General features: G+C 40.7%; 1 protein-coding gene and 1 long non-coding RNA gene across 3 annotated transcripts in view; one reads left to right on the forward strand and one right to left on the reverse strand.

Moving 5' to 3' along the window:
- Positions 1-803: 803 nt before the first annotated feature.
- Positions 804-14,414, reverse strand: LOC142409131 (uncharacterized). The gene is made up of 4 exons (XR_012775514.1): positions 14,352-14,414; positions 3,958-4,113; positions 2,821-2,942; positions 804-1,065 (listed from the first exon to the last, which is right to left on the reverse strand). It is a non-coding gene; the product is annotated as an uncharacterized LOC142409131 (long non-coding RNA).
- Positions 14,186-19,267, forward strand: part of VEGFC (vascular endothelial growth factor C) — an 80,358-nt gene continuing 75,276 nt past the window's right edge. Inside the window, exon 1 of one of the 2 annotated variants that reach the window (XM_075500285.1) lies at positions 14,186-14,374. In XM_075500285.1, coding sequence (XP_075356400.1) covers positions 14,324-14,374 — 51 coding nt within the window. In that variant the 5' untranslated portion in view covers positions 14,186-14,323. The other variant, XM_075500284.1, reaches the window with a different exon arrangement.

The raw sequence follows: 19,267 nt of genomic DNA on the forward strand, positions 1-19,267 counted from the left end.
TCTATTGTGTGGCAGACCAGCTAAATTCAGGAGAAAATCATTTCAGTGGAATTATTATCTGTTCATAATTTTGTAAGAGACAATCAGCGTTCTAAATAGAGATTAAAAGTACAGTGTCTCCAAAGAATAGATCTCTCATGTGGAAGTTGTATCTCAGTTGGCGCTCTCTTTCTACCCTGCTATTAATTCAGTTCAGTAGTTTGCATTTATTGCACAGGAAAGGGTGGATAAGTATAGAATCTCCTCATCCACAGGTAGACATTTACTGTTTGCAATGAGAATGTATATAGAGGTATTGGGCAGAATTTTCTAAGCTGAGTCTCAAATGTTAGAGAAACCAAGAGTTGTATTCAGAGAAACTAAACTTAGTAGCTCTCATAAAACTTGATGCTTCTGAAAATCAGACCACTTATATAAAATAATTGATATTTAGCTATAAATGAAAGAATACCTGGAACAAAGTTGTCTTGTTTCCATTTATTTCATTCTTGTGAGATACATAAAGGAAAAGCAGTGCTGTTTAAATTATAGCTATAAATTTTGTTCCAACAGAAGGAAGGGGTCAACTTGTGGGGAGTTTTCACATCTGGTTTGCTGAAAAAACATCCCATAATACATGCAGAGTGTAAGCACTACCATAGCACTATGTGAGTAAGGAAACTCTGCAGGCTTTTCCACTAGTTTGTGAAATTCTGAGACTCTTATTGAAAACACCATTCCACAATAGTCTTCGAAAAGCTGATCTGGACATATAATCAGCCATGTATAACTGGACCAGGATCAGTGATGATCAGAGCTATGTTTTTGAATCGAAGGAGTTCCTTTGCGATGAGATAGACATAACAGGAATGCACTTTGTCTCAAGTGTCTACATTTCCAACTTAGGAGACTATAATTGCAGGTAAAATGCTTCCTGTTTCTCACCTCCTCAAGCAGTACTGTGGGGATTTCAATGAGCGATAGGGTAGCAACTCCCAGTTGGGTGGTTGTATTTTTTTTCCCCTCAGATGCTTTTTTTTCCTTTTTTCCTTTTTGTTGGGGACAGAACAGTATTCTAAACCTTGTCTGGAAGAGGGAAAAAAAATTTGTGTTAGATTTTAATACTTAATATTAGCTATGTTGCTCATCCATGACATCATCTAAGAGGCTTTGTGTGACATTTTGTTAAATGTATTTTTACCTATAATAAAATCAGACTTGTAAAACACCCTTCTGCCCACTTCTTTACCTGGCAGGCTTAGGATATGTTTTGTGTATATTATGTGATACACATATCAATTTCAGGAATTAACATACTCTATAAAACATAGTAGTTCTATAGAAATCTCTCCCAATTCACTCAAAAAAAAAAAAAAAAAAATCAAGATCCTTATTATCATACAGAGTCCAGCAAGGCAGTTTACCATGTTAGATGAAAATCCTCATAAAGTTGTGATGATCAATAGTACATGTTGTAAAGGCTTGTAGTTGCAGTGCAAGAAAAAGAAAAGAAAAATGGCATGCTCTCTCTTATGGCAAATACAAGAACCTATAAATATGGTTTCTTCTTCCTTGATAAAACTGTAACCTTTATTTATTGAGCAGTATCTGCTCACTTTGCTAACCAGAATATTTTCAATGCATTACTCCTGAAATACTAAAGGAGCCATAAGAGAGTCAGCTGGATCTATGTATAACACATTAACCACATCACCAAAATTGTTAGCAAGTTTCTCTCACACAGTGGTCTTTTATAGGAGAGGATCTTTAACTAGAAAGAGCCAAAGTGTTTTTCAGTTTTCAGAGTTTACAAGATTGGCAGCAAAAAAGCAGAGGGAGGTGTTGTCTGGGTTTTTTGGGGTTAGGGGTGTAAAATGAGAACCTTTTGATATGTAGTCTTTGGAGGAGGGAAAAAACCCATCCACCACCAAAAACACCCCCTCACCCCTGAAAAAAACCCCACGAGGCCCATCACAAGGTTTTGAAGACTCTTCTAGGTATATTTACACTCGTAGAAGTCTACAGCATGAACTTCCTTGTGAGGAACTACTAAGCCCTGAGAAAATAATCTCGGAATTTGAAAATTAGACTTTTTAAGATCAAATTATTACTCTAGTAGTAATAAAGTAATTACTCCAGTTAGTGTTTTTTAAAAAGATTTCATACTGATCAAATGAAAAATAGCGTTTCTTTCTTTTCTGACCTGGAATCTATTCTTTATCTGTTTCTTGCTGCACCTCAACTTTTTAAGCTTTTTCCAACTCTGCTTGCGTCTAAAACGCAATTGCCTTCATTTAATCAGTAGCATACTTTCTCACTTTGTAGAGCACCTAGCACTCTTTATGGCATATTTCATAACAGCAAAACTGTATCCCAGAATTCAGTCAGAATTTCAGATTATCTAGCAATACGCTATTTCTATTCTCCTTGATTTTGACAGTCCAAATGTCTTTGGTGGAAAACTTGGGTAGAAATCAATCCATGGCAAAGATGAGAGCATTAAGGATCTAAAATGGACATCTGAGCATTGAATTCCTAAATCAGACCTACACAATGCTGTGGCAAAGCATCTATGGCGGCACTGCCTGCTGCTGGCAGCTTTGTTAGGCAAAACGATGTCCAAGTATTCACTCTAGATATTCATTTGCTATACTAGCACATACTAGACTTTGGGTTTCTCCCCCCCGCCACCCCTCCTCAGCTTGATGTACAGAAAGAATGCATAAAATCCTGGCTCTATAAAATAATCTCAGTAGCTCTAGGACTTGACTCTGCCTTCTCCTTCATGGACAATTGTACAGAACTCTCCCAGTAGTGAAGCAAAGAAAGAACTGCACTTACCTAATGTCCAGATCCGAGGAAAAAAATCCTGTCTCTCTTCTGTTGTTTCTTCTCTTCCCATGTAGCTGAGCTCATGGGCTTTGGGAGATTGCCTTTAACTGCATACTAGTCTGTAAAACAGACTAAAGTAAGGTAACATCAGAAAATAGGAAATTTGGAGAAAAATAAGATTGCTGCAGATACAGATAGGGAAAAAACCCAAACTTTTGAGTATCCCTTCTGTGCATGACTTGGACCTCTGTATGGATATTGTCCCTGACTATAAGAGCTCCAACTACAGATAATTCAGAAAAAGGGCAGCAATAATTTTAATTTCTGATTACTGAGCATATTCTGATTGCTAGTAGAGTGTGAATATTGTACTGCTAGGAAAGAGATCATCCAGTTAGACTGGCTCTGTAACTTTTTATACCAACTCAAGGAGTCAGAGTGTATTACAGATGACAGAGATGGAAGAGGACTTTGTGCTACATAGTGTATTTGACAGTCAACATAGTTTTGCTCTCTTGATGTAATTTTTGTCTAGATAAATTAGTTTTTGACTGTGTCCTATGGAGAGGAAAACCTCTCTATAATGAGAAGTAAGTAAAAAAAATGTTTCTTTTACTGCTGTAAATAATACTTTATTCTCAGTCTCTATAGTGACTGATTATGGCAAGTGCTCAGAATTAGTTTCTGATTTTCGCAGAATTAGCAAAAATAGCTCTGTTACAACAAGCTGTTTCAAATACAATGTTTCAAATGTTTAAAAAAATTGCAAAACTTTAATTGAGATAACAACTACCAGTGGATCTGATGGAAATTAACCATCTTCTAACATGACGTTAGCTTCACTTTATAACTTTTTAGACTGACTTCAGCCAATTGCAATGTGATTTTTTTTTTCATTCACTAATGTGATAATTCTCCAGTAAAACCTACTGACATGTCTAAACATTGAGATCTATCATACCTTTCAATTTTTGTTCAATAAAGAGCTAAAAAGAATGAGCAAGACATAAATCTAAAAGGAAAGCATGAAGTCAGTCAGTCAACAAACACTCCTCTTACTTTATCAGTATGCTGCTATTACCTTTGCTCCATTTTGATAGTGAAAGTGCCAAGTTGGAGACTAATTTCATTGATTTAATTATTTGCCTCACTTAAATTCCTGGCCCCCTTTCCTCCTATATTTCTTGGACATCCTCTTACGGCATTGGGGCTCCCCAGGGAAAGATTTTTCAATGTAGGTTCTCAGCATGAGACTTCTCTTCTCTAACTTTAGGGATCTCAAAGTTATCATATAGTGTCCCACTATCAACAGAGAGAGAACATATTTTAGTGCATGTCCTAAAGTAAGTGCCAAAGAAATGCAGAATGAGTTCTCCTTTGAAAGGGCCCTGTCACTCTTTATTGACTGTAATGGGCAACCAGACATTTGGCTTTAGACTAGAACCTTAATTCTGGGACGACAAAAGGGAGGTGAGATCCTCTTCCATTTGTTTTACCCTTTCCAGGTGCGGTTAGTTTTGCTGAATATCTGCCCACACATGACTACTGTTGAAAACAATTGTAATTCTCCTTTTGAATTTCACATTCTTTGGCCCCGTGTGAGTCAGTGAATGCTGGCATGATGTAAGAGGAATATCAAGGCAATGGTGCCCTTGAGGCATCCTGGCATTTGCAGGAATTTGGGGATTTCTGTGTACTGTGGAGGCTGGAACAAATACAGTTCAACTGATGAACTGAAGAAAAGGTCAAGCAAGCAGAAACATTTCTTTAATATTTTCATGGTAAAAATTAGTAGAAATAGCCTGTAAATTTATATTTTTAAGATAAACTATCTTTTTAATGAAAGAAAGCAGTTAAATGTGCTTTGAAATGTCAAACTGACAGCCCTGTTTTGTTAAAATCAAATGGTTTGGCTTTGCATCTTAGGAGGGGGAAAAAAAGGAGTATGCTTATAAGGTCAAGTGTTCAAGCCAACCTGAAAGAATGAGTAGTGTTATAATTACTCCCACTGCTGTGCAAACATGAAGCTGACTGATGAAATGAGCAGTCTTAATTATGAACTTTGATATTGTATATTTAGGGTAAGCTTTTGAAAACTCACTGAGTTTAGTCCCAGCTCTTTTTGACCTTGACTGAGAGTAGATTGAACTCAGAAAGTTGTTTTATTCCTACTGGCACTCAGCATTATTATTTAACAAGGCATCTGTTACACAGTTTAACTAAACAATAGGTCACACAATAAATATGCAGAAAACCCCTTGAAACTACTGTACTGTAACGTCTAGACTTTGAAGTTCTGTTTGGAAAGAAAGGGAATACACTTTTCCTCCATAGTTTTAAAACCCAAATGATTTTTCAAAGACCTCCTATGAATATTAACAGCCTTGCTATTAATATCACTACATGAATACATCTCTTTCCCATTTGAGTGAAAAAGAGTCTTATCCTTTTTGGCTAGGTCATCGACATACTTGGATGAGAGCAAGAAAAGGAAAATTCACTTATAAAAATCAGATGTGATTTGAAAGAAGCATATTAAAATGTAAAAGGATATAAATACAATTAATAATTGCTCCTAATTCCCTCTGGCTGCTTTGAAGACTTCAGTGCAAAACTGTGGACTACAAACATTAGCCTATCAGGTGAATATAACACTAATTTCGGAACTGTGTGGAAACAAATATCCCTTTGGACTGCTTCAGTTTTTATGTAATTTTACCAGCTAGAATACTAGAACTCCAAAGATCCACCAGTAAACATCTATTTTCATTATAGGAGATTAGAGACTCACTAGGAGTAACCCAAGAGCAAAAAGTGCGTGGTGCAGCCGTCTGCTATCTGCAATCCCTCGTAAGCATAAAAATGCTTTTAAAACTATAGTATAGCTTGTATCATCTCTCTTGTGGCTGTCTGTAGCAGGCAGCAGCAGCGCCATGTAGTTTGGGTTCACTGAGCTTCACCAGGTTCCCCGACAGTCTGACCTCCTCTGTACCTTTGCAGCTGGGGCAGCTCAGAACCCGGCACCAGTGCGTTCCCTCACCCCGCAGCCCTTTTGCGGTACAGGGGCTGCTCCTGACTGGTCCTGTCTCATGGGAACAGAAAAATAAGATGGAAGTATGACCAGCACTTTTCTCTATCCTGTTTAGATGAGATGATAGCTGTGAGTGGCCCTATAGTTATATAAAGGGACTAGAACACAATTATGACTAACCTGCTGGGGTTACTAGGGAGGAAAACCAAAATCTGGCTCCAAAAAAGGGTGATGACAAAGCTGGCTTTTTGACTACTCAAAATTTTAAAGCAGAAAAGGTAAGCAAAGGTGACTTATGTGCATCTCTGAAAATTATTTTAATGTAATAATCCACACTTTGGAACCTATCTTTTTTAATAAAGTATCTGCAAATTTTAGCTTTTTTGTTTTATATGCTTGTCTCTCTACCTCCTCCTTCTCTATCCGGATCAGCTGGTTACCCTGGGAAGATGCCATCGCTGCAGGGAGTCTTACTAAGAAGCTGGGGTTGTTTTTAGTTTTGAATACACTCAGGCTTATATTCATTATCAATAGAGAAGATTAGGTTGAGTTCCACAGCTGGAACCTGCTACTGAAAATGGTCTGTTGCTCTACCCTTTGCACTTAAGAGTTTTATGCTGGGACAGATTAGTTGAAGTGTCCCTGCGGAGTATAGCTGTAGGTTTGTGATGGGATAGGAATTTTAAAAATAGATTAGGCCCAGCATGCTACCCGCTTTTTAGATCAGTAGTAGCTGCTTAAATTCAAGTTACAAAGAGATAAGCAACCAGGAGGACGATGGATGTGCTGTACTGAAGGCTGCTTTGCCCAGCGACGATCTGGTTCCATGTTGCATGCGTCAGCTGCCTAGTCTAGCCTGAAAGTGTTGAAAGTCAGGAGACTGGCCAAAGGAGAGAGATTAACAGGTTGTGCTGAAAGGAAGAAACAGTCAAGAACTGGTCTAAGAATGTATTTTATTACATAAATTCATTAACGATAAGGGGGGAAATTAGCATGGCTTTCACTATATCACAGGGAACTAGGATCTGTGTCACCCAGTGTTGAGTGCTTAGGAAAATGAAATTTCCTGGCCAGACGGTGAAGGAAGGAATTGCTTGTGGCCTCTGATGCAATCTGCATATCAATGCACCTTTGTTCTTTAATTCTTTGTCATTGCTTTTTTTTTTTTTTTTTTTTTAGCCGCTTTTGGAAAACGAAAAGGTTAGGGATTGAATTTTGAATTCTTACAGATGGTGGCTCCTCATCCTTCTGGGTTTGTGCCCAGGATGTATGCTTAGGTCTGATAGCAACAATAACACTCTTGATTCAGCACAAAACATACAGCTTTTTGAAGGGAACATGTTATGTTTTTTATTAAGCAATTGTTTAGCAAAGAACAAAACCTTCTTAGTAACCAAGTTAAGCATAGTGCCAATTCAAACTATTAGTAATGGTAACTTTCTGACCGAAAATTGGTATGTAGCTTTCTTGTTTTGCTTTGTCTTATCATTTGTTTAAAAAGAAAAAAAAAAATCTGCTGCTTTATTGTTTTTCTGTGATATGTATCCAAAAAACAGATACATGGGTTTTGGTTTAGTTTTTTTTCTTTTTAAGATGGAATGATTAAATCTAGTTTCAATGGTGATGGCAATACCACTCTTTATTCATTTCATTGTAGATTATAAAGAATATTTTACAGATTGGATTTCCTGTGTGCTTCCTTCCAACCCTATCTGTTGGACTGACTTCTGGTGCAATACTGATGTATAAAAATAAGTATTTTTGTTATGACTAAGTATACGTGGTCTGAACATGAGACTAAAAGACAAGAACAAATTTACTTTGTGGTTTGGACCTGAATCAATGAGAAATTGATTCAGTTGCCCTCAAAAAATAAGAAATGTCCTATTGGCTCAGACAAACCATCTGTCTAGACTGTCTATCTATTTTTCTGTCTCCAACAGTTGCAATTGAACATGCTATTTAGGGGGAGCACACAAGACTGTCTGCTTCTGCAGTCCATTTCCTTCACACTTTTCCAGCATCTGCATGCGTTGAATTAGGTACGCAACGTTGTACTCCTCTACTCCTACCTCCCCCCCGCCTTTTTTTTTTTTTTTTTTTTTATCAATTTATGGTCCTGATCTCCATTAACTTGTCTGATCCATTTTTAAACTTCACAGTTGTCTGCCTTCAACTTCTCATAACAACAAATTTTAGAAGTTCACTACCTGGTGTATCAAGGAAAAAAAAACAAAAACAAAAAACAACAAACCCAAACCAAAAACCAACCCAAAACACAAACCCCTTTCATCATTTTTAAACTAATCTCCAACTTTTTTCAACTATGTGAAAAATGAAGATGGGCCTAAGCAAGGATCTCATATCTGAATGTCCACACATTTTGGCATTTGGGGCTTCTGAATCAGTAAGATGGGCTGAAGCAAACCCTGCAGTCTGAACCAGCACCTCAGGAGGGAAGTTTCGACCTTCTGCCAAACCTTGCAATAGGTCACTAACAATGCTTTTACTGACCACAAGGAATCAAGGGCAGCATAGGTGGAATACACCTTTACTTCATTACAATTACAGACAAGATCTAGCTAGCAAGGACAGCGCAGACAGGTTGGCTTAAAATTGGAAATAATTTTGATGAGGTCAAGAAATGACTAGAAAAAAATAGGAGATAGTGGACAGCATTCTGTTGGGAAATGTGAATGCTCCACTTATGTTGCAAGAGTCAGATCTACAACTGCAGGAAAGAGAACATCTGGCTGGACAGAAAATCCTCAAAAAATATCCAAGAGTTATAGCTGATTGCAAGCTGAACACGAATCTGCCTAATAGGCAAATACCATATGGGAATGTACATGCAGAAGAATGGGTTGGGGTTTTTTGTTCTGCTCCCATTTGTTCTGCACAACACAGGTTGGTTTTGAAGTACCCTTTTTTCAGTGTTGGGCATCATCTTTCAAAGAACCCCTGGAACAACTAAAGATTATTCAAATGACAGTTATAAGGATATGCAGAACTTTGGAAAATAAAAATCTATACAGAAATGTTGAAAAAACTGATCTTATTTAGCTTAAAACAAGATGACCAAGTAGGAAGGGTAAGTGTTCAAATATGTAAAAGGCTATTTTACATAGGAGAAAAGAATTTACATTGGTAAGGAAAACCTATTAAATAATAAGGAAAAATGAGGATCATAATCAGTAATAATACATTACACTATTCTGGGCTTGGAAATGAATTTGCTCAATACTGCTTGACAATTTTTGTGAAGTTTTAATACTTCAGCAATTTGCATTTGAAGGGTTTAGCATATTCTTAATTTCCAGAACAGCCAAAATATTGAACAGAAGGTTTGAAGCACTGAAGGGAAAGGGAGGTAATGCAGCAGAATACATATGAGCGGAGAAGAGGTATGCAGGAACAAAGTTAGTGGAATCTGCATCTCTTTATGGAAATAATTATTTCTGCCATTGTTTTAGCAATTATATAGAAATGTCTCTTGAATTGATTTAGGACTGTTTTATTCTGTTGCATTCCAAAATTTTGTAAGTATAATTGGGGAAAAAAAGATTCTGAATACATTCTTTATCTCGTAGATTGTCGCTTGGAAGACTATTGCAGGAAGGTACGTACCATTATAAGTGTTTGTGTAGTGGTCGTGTGCTTTTAAGTCCTAATATGTTTTGTTGAATCTAAATTTGTTTATATAGTGACATGGCTTCAGTTATACACAGTTTAGATTGTGCACAGCTTTCAGTTAAGAGGCAGCATAAATTTACAATCAGTCATTTTATTGTTTATAGTCAGAGGTTATAACAATGAACATCATTACTACGTGGAGAGATTAATTAGTTTATAGGATGTTAAACCAATATTCTCTGCATACCTGTTCTTGTGTGAGACCTTACATCACAAGAGGGAAGAAAAACTATGGTAAAGATAAAGATCCTGATGTACGACAGCTGAATAAAATGTGTGCTAGGGCTTTCTCCGTTCTAAATTTAGGGCAGCTTTAGAGATATGTAATTTGCTTTGGATAATTCAAACACTTTTCTTGAGATGCTGCCTTGTGCTGTCCATTTTTGCATCATACTAACCCCTTATTATAGTAAGGGTTGCGAGGGTTTTATGCTATTGCGGTCGTCCAGTCTGTAGCATAGAGAAATTCTCATGTTAGATGCCAATAGTCTTGATTTTAACAGTTTAGAAGGAGAATCCCTGAGAACAAAGAAATCCCAATAATCCTGTAATCCCTGAATACCAGTGTCAAAGGGCTGAAGACTAAGGATTCTTGTCTTGTTAATTAATTTTCAAAAGGGACCAACTTTTATACCAAATGGAAGAGAAATTTCTAGATAATAAAGTGCAGGTTGCTAGGTCAAGCATTGCAGAAAATTATTTTGCAGCAGTGTTGTCCTTCTCATTAAATTAAAGTTATTCATCCTGGCACTATTTTTAGAGAAAATTACTTGATAAAGCTACATGTCAGGATCCCTAGCTGGAGGTTTGGTGTAGAATAGTTTCCCATGGGTTAAGTTTTACAGTGAGGATGCCTGATCAAAGTCAAGGAAAAGATTTCAGTTGCTTTTGATGATCTTCAAGCCACCATGCTTAGATCCTTTTCTAGGATCGTATAAGGAAATACTAAATGAGGATCTTTACAAAAGATCTCTTTACAAAAGATCTTTAAATCTGCTTGTGAGGAATGATGAAGGCCATTATGCACATAAGCAGTGAAACTGCAGTACTCCTAAATGTTTCCACTGAATCATATATGTTTTATATAAAGAAGAGGGTTTGAGGAGAGAAGTGGACTGCAGCCTGAAATCCACTGCACCATCCTTTTTCAGTAGCTAAGTCTTCTATTCAGTAGAACTGGTTACTCCAAGTGGATAAGCAATATGATAAGAACTGTGTAATAAAACTTGTGATTGAAAGATTCAATTGGCAGAAAATGCATTAGTGAGCAGCTGTTCTAGTGAATCTGAAATGCCTTTTCTTTTTCTTTCTTTTTTCCCTATACATATCAGGCTCAATTACAGTATTTACACAGGACTTTGACATTTAAGACACTGATCAATATCTAAATTTTTTTTTCCCGTGCTTTTTAGTGTTAGAGGAAATATGGGGGAGTCCTATCTGTAGAGGAACTAAGGACTGAAGCTTACTACAGTGCCTTCATCTTTTGGAATGACTCCAGAGTGGCACTTCCACAGTCTTTTGAGTTGCTGCATTCGGGGAACAAGGTTTTCTACCTTTGAGATTTACATTAAATATAAATTCCACTTAAACCACCAGTAAGACTATGTGTGTTGAAACAAAAGCAAACCATGCTATCTGTGATTTTAACTCTTGGGCATGCTTCTCTATGTCTATTTAAGAGGAGAATGCAAAGGAGATTGGTTTGAATCAAACACAAACATTTAAATATAAGGAGAATGGAAGTGACATTCTGTGAAAACGTTTAACATTAGCATTTAACTCTACAATAAGCAAATAGACCAAATTACAATAGCATGCTACTGATTTTTCTTGCTGCTATTGGCACTTTTCTATTCCCCACTCTCAGCTCATGTTTCTTATAGTGGTTCCTCTCTGACTTTTCGTACTGCTGATGAATGGAGATAGGAAACAGGTATTGAGACACATCCATGTTTCAGAAGCAGAATATATCAGAAAGGAACATGCCAGGTATGTCTAGACACAGGAGAGGAATGTGCTTGACAGATGTACACTACGCCAACTTGAACAACAGAATAGGGTCTGGATTTTTTTAATACAATTTTAAAACAACATCAAGAGAATTAATTGGAAGGAATCTTACATCTGACATAAAAAATTTCCTTTGTTTGTCAACAGTAGCTATCATTGCCATTGAAACATAACAGGGCAAGACCTAGACCTGTATCTCTACACTATTAGGGATATCTCTTTAGTCATTTGTGTTTATAAGGTCAGTTCACTGTCAGTGTACTGAACTTTAAATTAATTGTCCCATAGGCTGATTTCTGCTTAATTTGAAGACAAGAGGAGGAATATGAATCATTAAGTGGCGGGGAAATGATAAAAGATTTTTAAATTACTAAACCTTTGAATTGCCATCTTTTATGGGATGGAAGGAAATACAGCCTGAATTGAGGAAAATCTTAAAGTGTCCCAGAGCTAATGCAATATTTATTTGTTTGTAAACAGAAGATAGAAAGTATCATAAATTTCAACCACTTTATTTTAAAAACCTTATGGCTAGACTGTGACTTGAGGCACTATGACTAAGATTACTAGCTTTCAATTACGACACTTTAAACTTGCTGTACAGAGCAGTTTGTGGAAATGCTCTTTTGCATAAAAGCCTTTGATCCTGTGATGGATGTTCTATGAATTGGGGGGGAAAAAGGGACAGAATGAAAGTGGTGGGGAACTGGGGAAATAAATAATGAAGCCAGCTGATATTACGATGGCACAGCGGGAGCGGTATGTTCCATCCTGTTTTGTGATTTAGTTATGGGGAGGCGCTCCTTGCGTGGCACTCAGTTATTGAAATAATATTATCTGTGCATGATTTGTCAGGCGGGTTTTATTAATGTGCTGCCAAAGAACTTGCTTTCTACACCAGTCTGTGATGTTTCTGAGAGATTTTAGCATGTTTAAACTCAAATCAGTAATGCTGTATTTCTATTTAGATGGGGTTTGCATCCTGGACTATGCTCTCTTTAGGCTTTAATCCTATGCTTTGATCCACAGCGCTGTAAGGGTCCATTGAAGAACAATAGGCTTCTTAATTTATGTATGCTATTTTATATCTTCATAGCTGTTCTGCTTAACTTCTACCACTGCTTTGCTTCATTGCTTTACTGTGTTGTGAAGATGTTAAAATGTTAAGATGTTAGTGCTTTAATAACTTTCTAGTAACTATAAAAACCATTTAAAATGCAGCTCTATTTAAACTTTAGATTTCCTTCTGATTGCAAATGAAGTGATTACTTCCTAGCATCAAAATAATTTATTTGTGTAGCAGTAAGCTGAAATAGCATCTTGAAAATTATAAGGAATAAATCAAAAAGAACAGGAGGTACCTAAAGGCCTGCTAGAGACACCTTCACGCATAACCCCCAGGATGCCGTTCCCCGCATAGGTACATAACGGGATTCCCAAAGCATAAGAGCAGTGTAACACGAGCAGACTGCCAGCATCCAGCCAAAGCAGTCCGGGATCTGCCCCCACAGTTCGTTCCCATACAATCTTGTTACCAAAAGATGTATAAAAGTGATGCAGAACAGTTTGAAAAGCTTTCTAAATATTTAGACAAGGTTCAATAATGCTGTTCACATCAAGCAAAAATAATAGTACAAGGACTATAACGTTTTCCTTTTGCATGGCTGCAATTTGAGCAGACTGTAGTGCGTTACTTTGTTAGCAATGTGCAATCTCTTTTGGTTTTACTGTTTGACTTTTTTTTCTTTTTTTTTTTTTTTTACTTTTAATCACGCTTACACTGTAACTACCTAGTATCTACGCCCTGTGTTATTTAGGGTTCTGAATTTGGTGTAACTTCTGTTCAAAGATGGCTCCAAGATGTCATTGATAGGAAGGCTACAAATAAACATGGCACTCTCTGGGGCCCTCTGTTTCTAAAATGGCAAAAGCTTTTCTTTTCGGCCAAGAAAAGCTACGAGCCTGCTACACTCTCTCAAGTGGAGCTGCCAACACTGCTCAACAAGTACCTGATTAGGATTAACGGAAATTGGCTTGCACGATTTCAGACAGGGTCCGTGTGCGTTTTAGCCAACTTCATCCGCTGGTTTCAGAGCTGAATGAAACCAGCCGGGCGCTTTGTTTTCCCCTCGGGGCTGGGACCTGCAGCGGGCTTCATCTTCGTGGAGCCACGGCTCGGGGCGGGACAAGCCTCGCTCTGCGGCTCCGCCGGTGCCGCTCTGGGTGTGCAGGGGAGGCTCGGGCCTGCTCGCCTCCCCTTCCCGGCACAGCCGCGACGCGCCCCGGGCGACCTTTTGCCCGCTCGCCGGGGCGATCCGCTGCCGGGGCGATCCGCTCCCCGCGCGCCAGCGCCGCGCCAGCGGCAGGCGGCGCCGCCGCAGCGGCAGCAGGCGGAGGAGGAGGCGGAGGCGGAGGCGGAGGAGGAGGAGGCGGAGGAGGAGGAAGGCCGCCGCCGCCGGCCCCCTCCCGCCGCGCAGAGGCGCAGGCAGAGGGCGCTTTCGCCATGCGCGGCCCCCGCCGCCGCCGCCGCGCAGCCCCAGGCGCCGCGCACCCCCCGGCCGCGCTGCCGCTGACAGGCGTCCGGAGGGACCTCCGCGGCGGGCGGAGCGGAGCCCCTCGGCCCGGCCCGCGCGGGAGAAGGGAGCTCCCCGGGTGCGAGCGGCCGCTCGGTCCCGCTCTGCTGCTCGCTCTCTCCCTCTCTCCCTCTTCCCTTCCCTCCTCCTCCTCCTCTCTGCGCCTTCCACCTCCCCTGCTCCTGAGTGAGCGCAGCCTCGGATGTCCGGTTTCCTGGTGGGTTTTTTACCTGGCAAACTCCGGATAACTTTGGTGAGAATTTGCAAAGCGGCTGGGAAAGTTGGGAACTCCCCTGCAGGCGTCTAGGAGCTGCTGCTACCGCATCTTCTCCATCCCACGGATTTTACTGCCTTGGATATTGCGAGGGGAGGGAGGGGGGAGAGGAAGAGAAGGAGCCTCGTAATTTCGTCTGCATTCCTCCAACTGCCCCGCGGCCCCGCTCCGCGCCCGCCCTGCCATCTTTGCACAATGCACTTGCTGGAGGTGCTCTCCCTGGGTTGCTGCCTTGCTGCCGGCGCCGTGCTCCTGGGACCCCGGCAGCCGGCCGCCGCCGCCGCCTACGAGTCCGGCCAGGGGTACTACGAGGAGGAGCCCGAGGCGGGGGAGGCAAAGGTAAGCCCATGCCCCGGCTGCAGATGCCAGCTCGCTCCTCTAGGCATGTGGCTCCGAGGCCGTTTGAGCGGACCGCTTGGAAATCCCACCGAGGAAAATATGTGGGAGAAGCCTTTTTAAGTGAGGGGTTCTTTAAAAGTGGGGGAAGGATTTGTTTAAGGAGAAAAAAAAATTGTCTGGGTTTTCACGCTTGCTGGAAGGAAGGTTGCACGGGGAACAACTGTATTTACAAAGGAGCGCAGAACACCTGATCGGCAGAGGCAGCCGGAGGGCTCTGCTCCTGCTCCCCTCTCCTGCGGGGAGAGGTCCCGGCCGCGGCCCCGCCGTTTGCAGCGGGGCTCGGCCGGGGCAGTGACCCGCGGGTTCAGCTGATCCCGGCGCCGGCCCTGGCAGCCGGGGCGCTCCCCGCCGGCGGGTCGCGGCGTACCCGAGCCTGCTTCGGCACGGGCGAAGCTGCGGGGTCCTGCCGCGGGCTGGGACGGGCAGAGCCGGGGAGCGCGGGCGGGAGGGCTGAGAGACGCTGAGAGGAGCAGCTGGGCACAGGGACGAAGCGGCGAGGGAGGCGTGGGGGGACGATGACAACAAAAGCCCAGGCTTTCCATTTGTTGAAAAGTCTCTTGGAGTTATTGACACTTGGGATGAGTTGCTGCTGCGTGACAGGGCTGACGGGAGGTGTAAAGTGACGCTCGAGTCTGAAATTTTCATTCTGCCCAGGCGCATGGTGAAGGTTGGGCTTAAATTCTCAGGTTCCAGTCACAAATACTTACAATTCGGTATTAATTTTTGTTTGCATAGGAAGTTTCGTAACGTAGAATTCAAGTACCTTTGGTACTTGTGGTTTTGCAGTTCCTGGTATGCTGATGCATTAAAATGATGCATAGTATGCGATTGTATAAGCATGTGGCATTATTGGGAAGACCTCTGATGTCTGAGTTTATAGCAACTCTTGGCCTCGTCCCATTGTTTTGAGGATTTCTGACATACTTACTGAAAGCAATCTTGACCCAGCTCATTCATTACTCATTTCAGTATGGGGCAAGGGGGAAGTGTGTGGATGAAAAGTTAAGCTGATATTGTGATGATTACTTTTTTTCTATGCTGTTTGTTTTACTGGATAGAAGTTTGGGAGATTTTACTGTGACTACATGGGAAGTCAAGTGTTGATAGTGTACATTAGCTGTACTTATTTCAGGTATTCAAACTGTTGTAGACCATATATTGTTCACAGAACTCATGCTTTTCAAATAATATTCTGCATGGAAAAGGTTACTGAGTATACTGTAGTCTCTCTTCAAATATTTTAACTACAGATTAATGCTTGCACTGCAATGTTCTGAATGCTAGTGTGCTATCAGTGATCATATTGTTTAAATGTTTATCAAGTATTTTTCAAACTTGAGTATTTAAAAATAGGAACACAAAATTAATTCAGCTGGTCACTCTTATCGCTTAGATTATTTATAAAAAACTGCAAAACTTAGTGAAGGGTAAAAATACCTCAACTCTTTCCAGCTCATGACTGCAAGTCAGTTATTTACTGGGTGAAACTGGCATTTGAGTTGTAAAGCCTCAGAATAGCTTATGGTGAAAAGGTAGAAAGAATCTAAACTGGAGCACGGTGCACACTTTGTACACTTAAACTGCTGAGGTAGAACAGCTGATAGTGAAGGTATGCTGCTAAGTGATGCTGTATGTTCCCATGCACGTGTTGTGGACAGTCGCTCCGTTTCTTGAAGAAACCTGAAAGGCTTTGGGAGCTGCCTCTGTAGTGCATTGCATAGAAGTGCAAGTGCTCCCTGGAAAAAGGGGAACTATCAGCAAATGAAAGGAAGAAGGGTCAAGAGACCGGGAAGTGAGTGGGATAGTATGTGTTAAGCGATTACGTTAACAGAAAAATGTTTTTGTGCTGACTACTGGTGAGTAGTAGAGAGAGAGAGAGAGAGAATGAGTCTGGATCCAAGCAGACTTAGTCATGTTGGAAGTCTTTAGTTGTGAGTTTGTTGCTTTTGCTGGAACTGTTGGAGTAAGTACTGTGCATATTTGTTCCTGTGATGAGAGCGCGTTGAGATGAATGTCTGAAGTAATTGTGAAAGGATTAAATAGGTAAACTGTAAGTAATTGTTTCAAGGAAAATATGATTATATTGTCAGTAAAAAGTCATCTGCTTGAACTTCAATGAAAAGTGTGTGATCACTTGAGTTTGTGTTCATAGATGTTATGCTTCCTCTGTTTTTACTTTCCATCCATATGTCATACTTCTGCATATTAAACTAATGCCTAAGTGCAGGTCATACAGCCTTCTGGGACAACTCTTTACACAATATATTTATTTCTCTTTACTCCTATTTTAAGAACTTCAGCTTTAGAAAGATTATAAAAAGTGTGGATGAAGTTGAGGGTCCTCCAACATAGGAGGAAAAGCTGGGCAGAAAATAAGGGTATTGTGTTTTTGTGCAGGTCAGTGTCATGAGTTAATCTTGTCCTAGAGATTTGCAGCAACTTGGAAGCATTACAGATATAAATAGTAGCAGTTCTTCTTACACATCTCTTGCAAGGGCATGTTCTGCAGCAAGCGGGCACTGATAAACTTGTGTGAAGCTGCTCCCCCCCCCCTTTTATTTTCAGCCTAAGTGTAAAGTTCATTATTTAACAAGCTTACAGGGCCCAGATTAATACTTTTCAGCTGAACTGTCTGCTCGGTGGGATGGGAATGAATCCTGCCTGTAAATCGCCTCTTCCAGATTTCCTGCAGCACAGGGGGTTCCCCAATGAGGCAACCCCCTGGCAGCCGCATCCCGCCTCTCCCCAGCAGGGCAGGAGGCAGGGTGGCCTACAGCCCCCTCTCTGTCTGGGTGGCCTGGTGGGGACACAACCTAGTATTTCAGTTCTCTCTGCTTAAGGGGGGGCCAGGGGAATCAGCCCTCCTGCCCCCAGAGTGCCCGCAGTTCGGCAGGGACCTGCCGCCTCTCTGCCCCACCGCCCAGCAGGGATGCTCGGAGCAGCTGCAGCAAGGAGAGGGTGAGCAGTTGTGTGACACCGGTGACTTGAAACTTTAGCTCCTTGTACTGTCCATGAATATTTTAATAACTCTTGTAATGCGTTTAGTCTCTGTCTCTTGTTCTTCATGTAGTATTGAACTGGGAAAATGTGGTGAGTATACACTGTCTACCTGGGATGGCAAAGTATTTAAAAAAAAAAAAAAATTCTTTATTGTTGTTTGCTGAAAGTTTCCAAATGAACTAGAGGCTACACAGGCATTCTGGGCATGAATTAAACTTCTTAGGTTATTGAAATGAAGGTGTGACAGTAGCATGTACCTAGACTGCATTAATGGTAATAGGGTAACAATAGCAGGAGTAGGTTATTATGGTAACAATTATGGTCACAGTGGTATGGTAACAGTGACTGGAAAGAAGCCACGCAGCTGGGAGGGTTTGCCATAGCTGTACCTTCGTTTTGTTGCATACTCAAACCTTTAGGATTATGTGACTATACAAAAGCAATATCGGTCAATTGTCCCACATGGTTTTAAGCGGTTTAAAATGATATTTATGCAAGGATTCTTAGTTTTGTATTAGAATGGGAATAACAAATGAAAATGTATTTGCCTGTTCTAAAGTGTATCCCTGAAAGTGGCATTGGGGCCTCTTTAGACAGACAGCAATAAAGTACAGAACAGTCTTTCTGCTGTGATTCTGTGACTTGCTTTTTGCAATGAAAATAGATACGCTTACTTGACCTCCATTTATCTTGGGTGCTATCTCAGCTGAGAGAGACCTTTTTATTATTATTATTTAAAAATTATTTTAAATCTGACCTAATCATGAAATGCTGCTAGCTGATGGCTAATGGAGTTTAAATACTGTTAGTGTGGGAGCGGGAGGAAAAGCAGAGTGCCAGTTTCTGGGGTTTCCTCCTGTCACTGTATCTTGATGGTGTGATCTCAAACCCATCAGTTTTATGGCCACCTCTAAGTTTATGAAGTGTGCCTTACTTTGCATTGTGATGTTACCTGCGCTGGTGAGAAATGAGGCTAGGTTTTCCACTCTGAAAGCAAGCATAAACCTCACTCCCAGTACTCAAGCACTGCTTAACTGAGCGGGTAGGGAGAATATTTTTTTTTCTGCTGTTGCTGTTTTGTCTGCTGCAACTTTCCTTTTCACGTGTGTGTAGCCACCCTTTTTTCAGACACACACACATGCACACACATAAAGATGCTGTCTTTTTTTAGAAGCATGATTTGTATCAGATACGACGGGATGAACATAAGTAATATAATAGGACCTATTATGAAGAGTAAGCAACGCTTCTGCAAACATAATTATTAAACCTTGACCTAGCCTTTTGTGTGAGTAGAGTATAATACTAAGCTCTAAGAGCCCATGGCACTTTCTAGTTCTTGGTGTAGGTATGTGCATTCTTGGGTATCTTGTGTAAGCACACTTGTGTGTCTGTGAAGGTTTTCACAGGGTTGCTGCTGACAAATCACTGCACTTCTGAAGGTTCTAAGAAAGCTTTGGGGATCTGCTTTAA

The sequence above is a fragment of the Mycteria americana genome, chromosome 4 (assembly GCF_035582795.1).
Source record: "Mycteria americana isolate JAX WOST 10 ecotype Jacksonville Zoo and Gardens chromosome 4, USCA_MyAme_1.0, whole genome shotgun sequence".
NCBI classification, from domain to species: Eukaryota; Metazoa; Chordata; class Aves; order Ciconiiformes; family Ciconiidae; genus Mycteria; species Mycteria americana.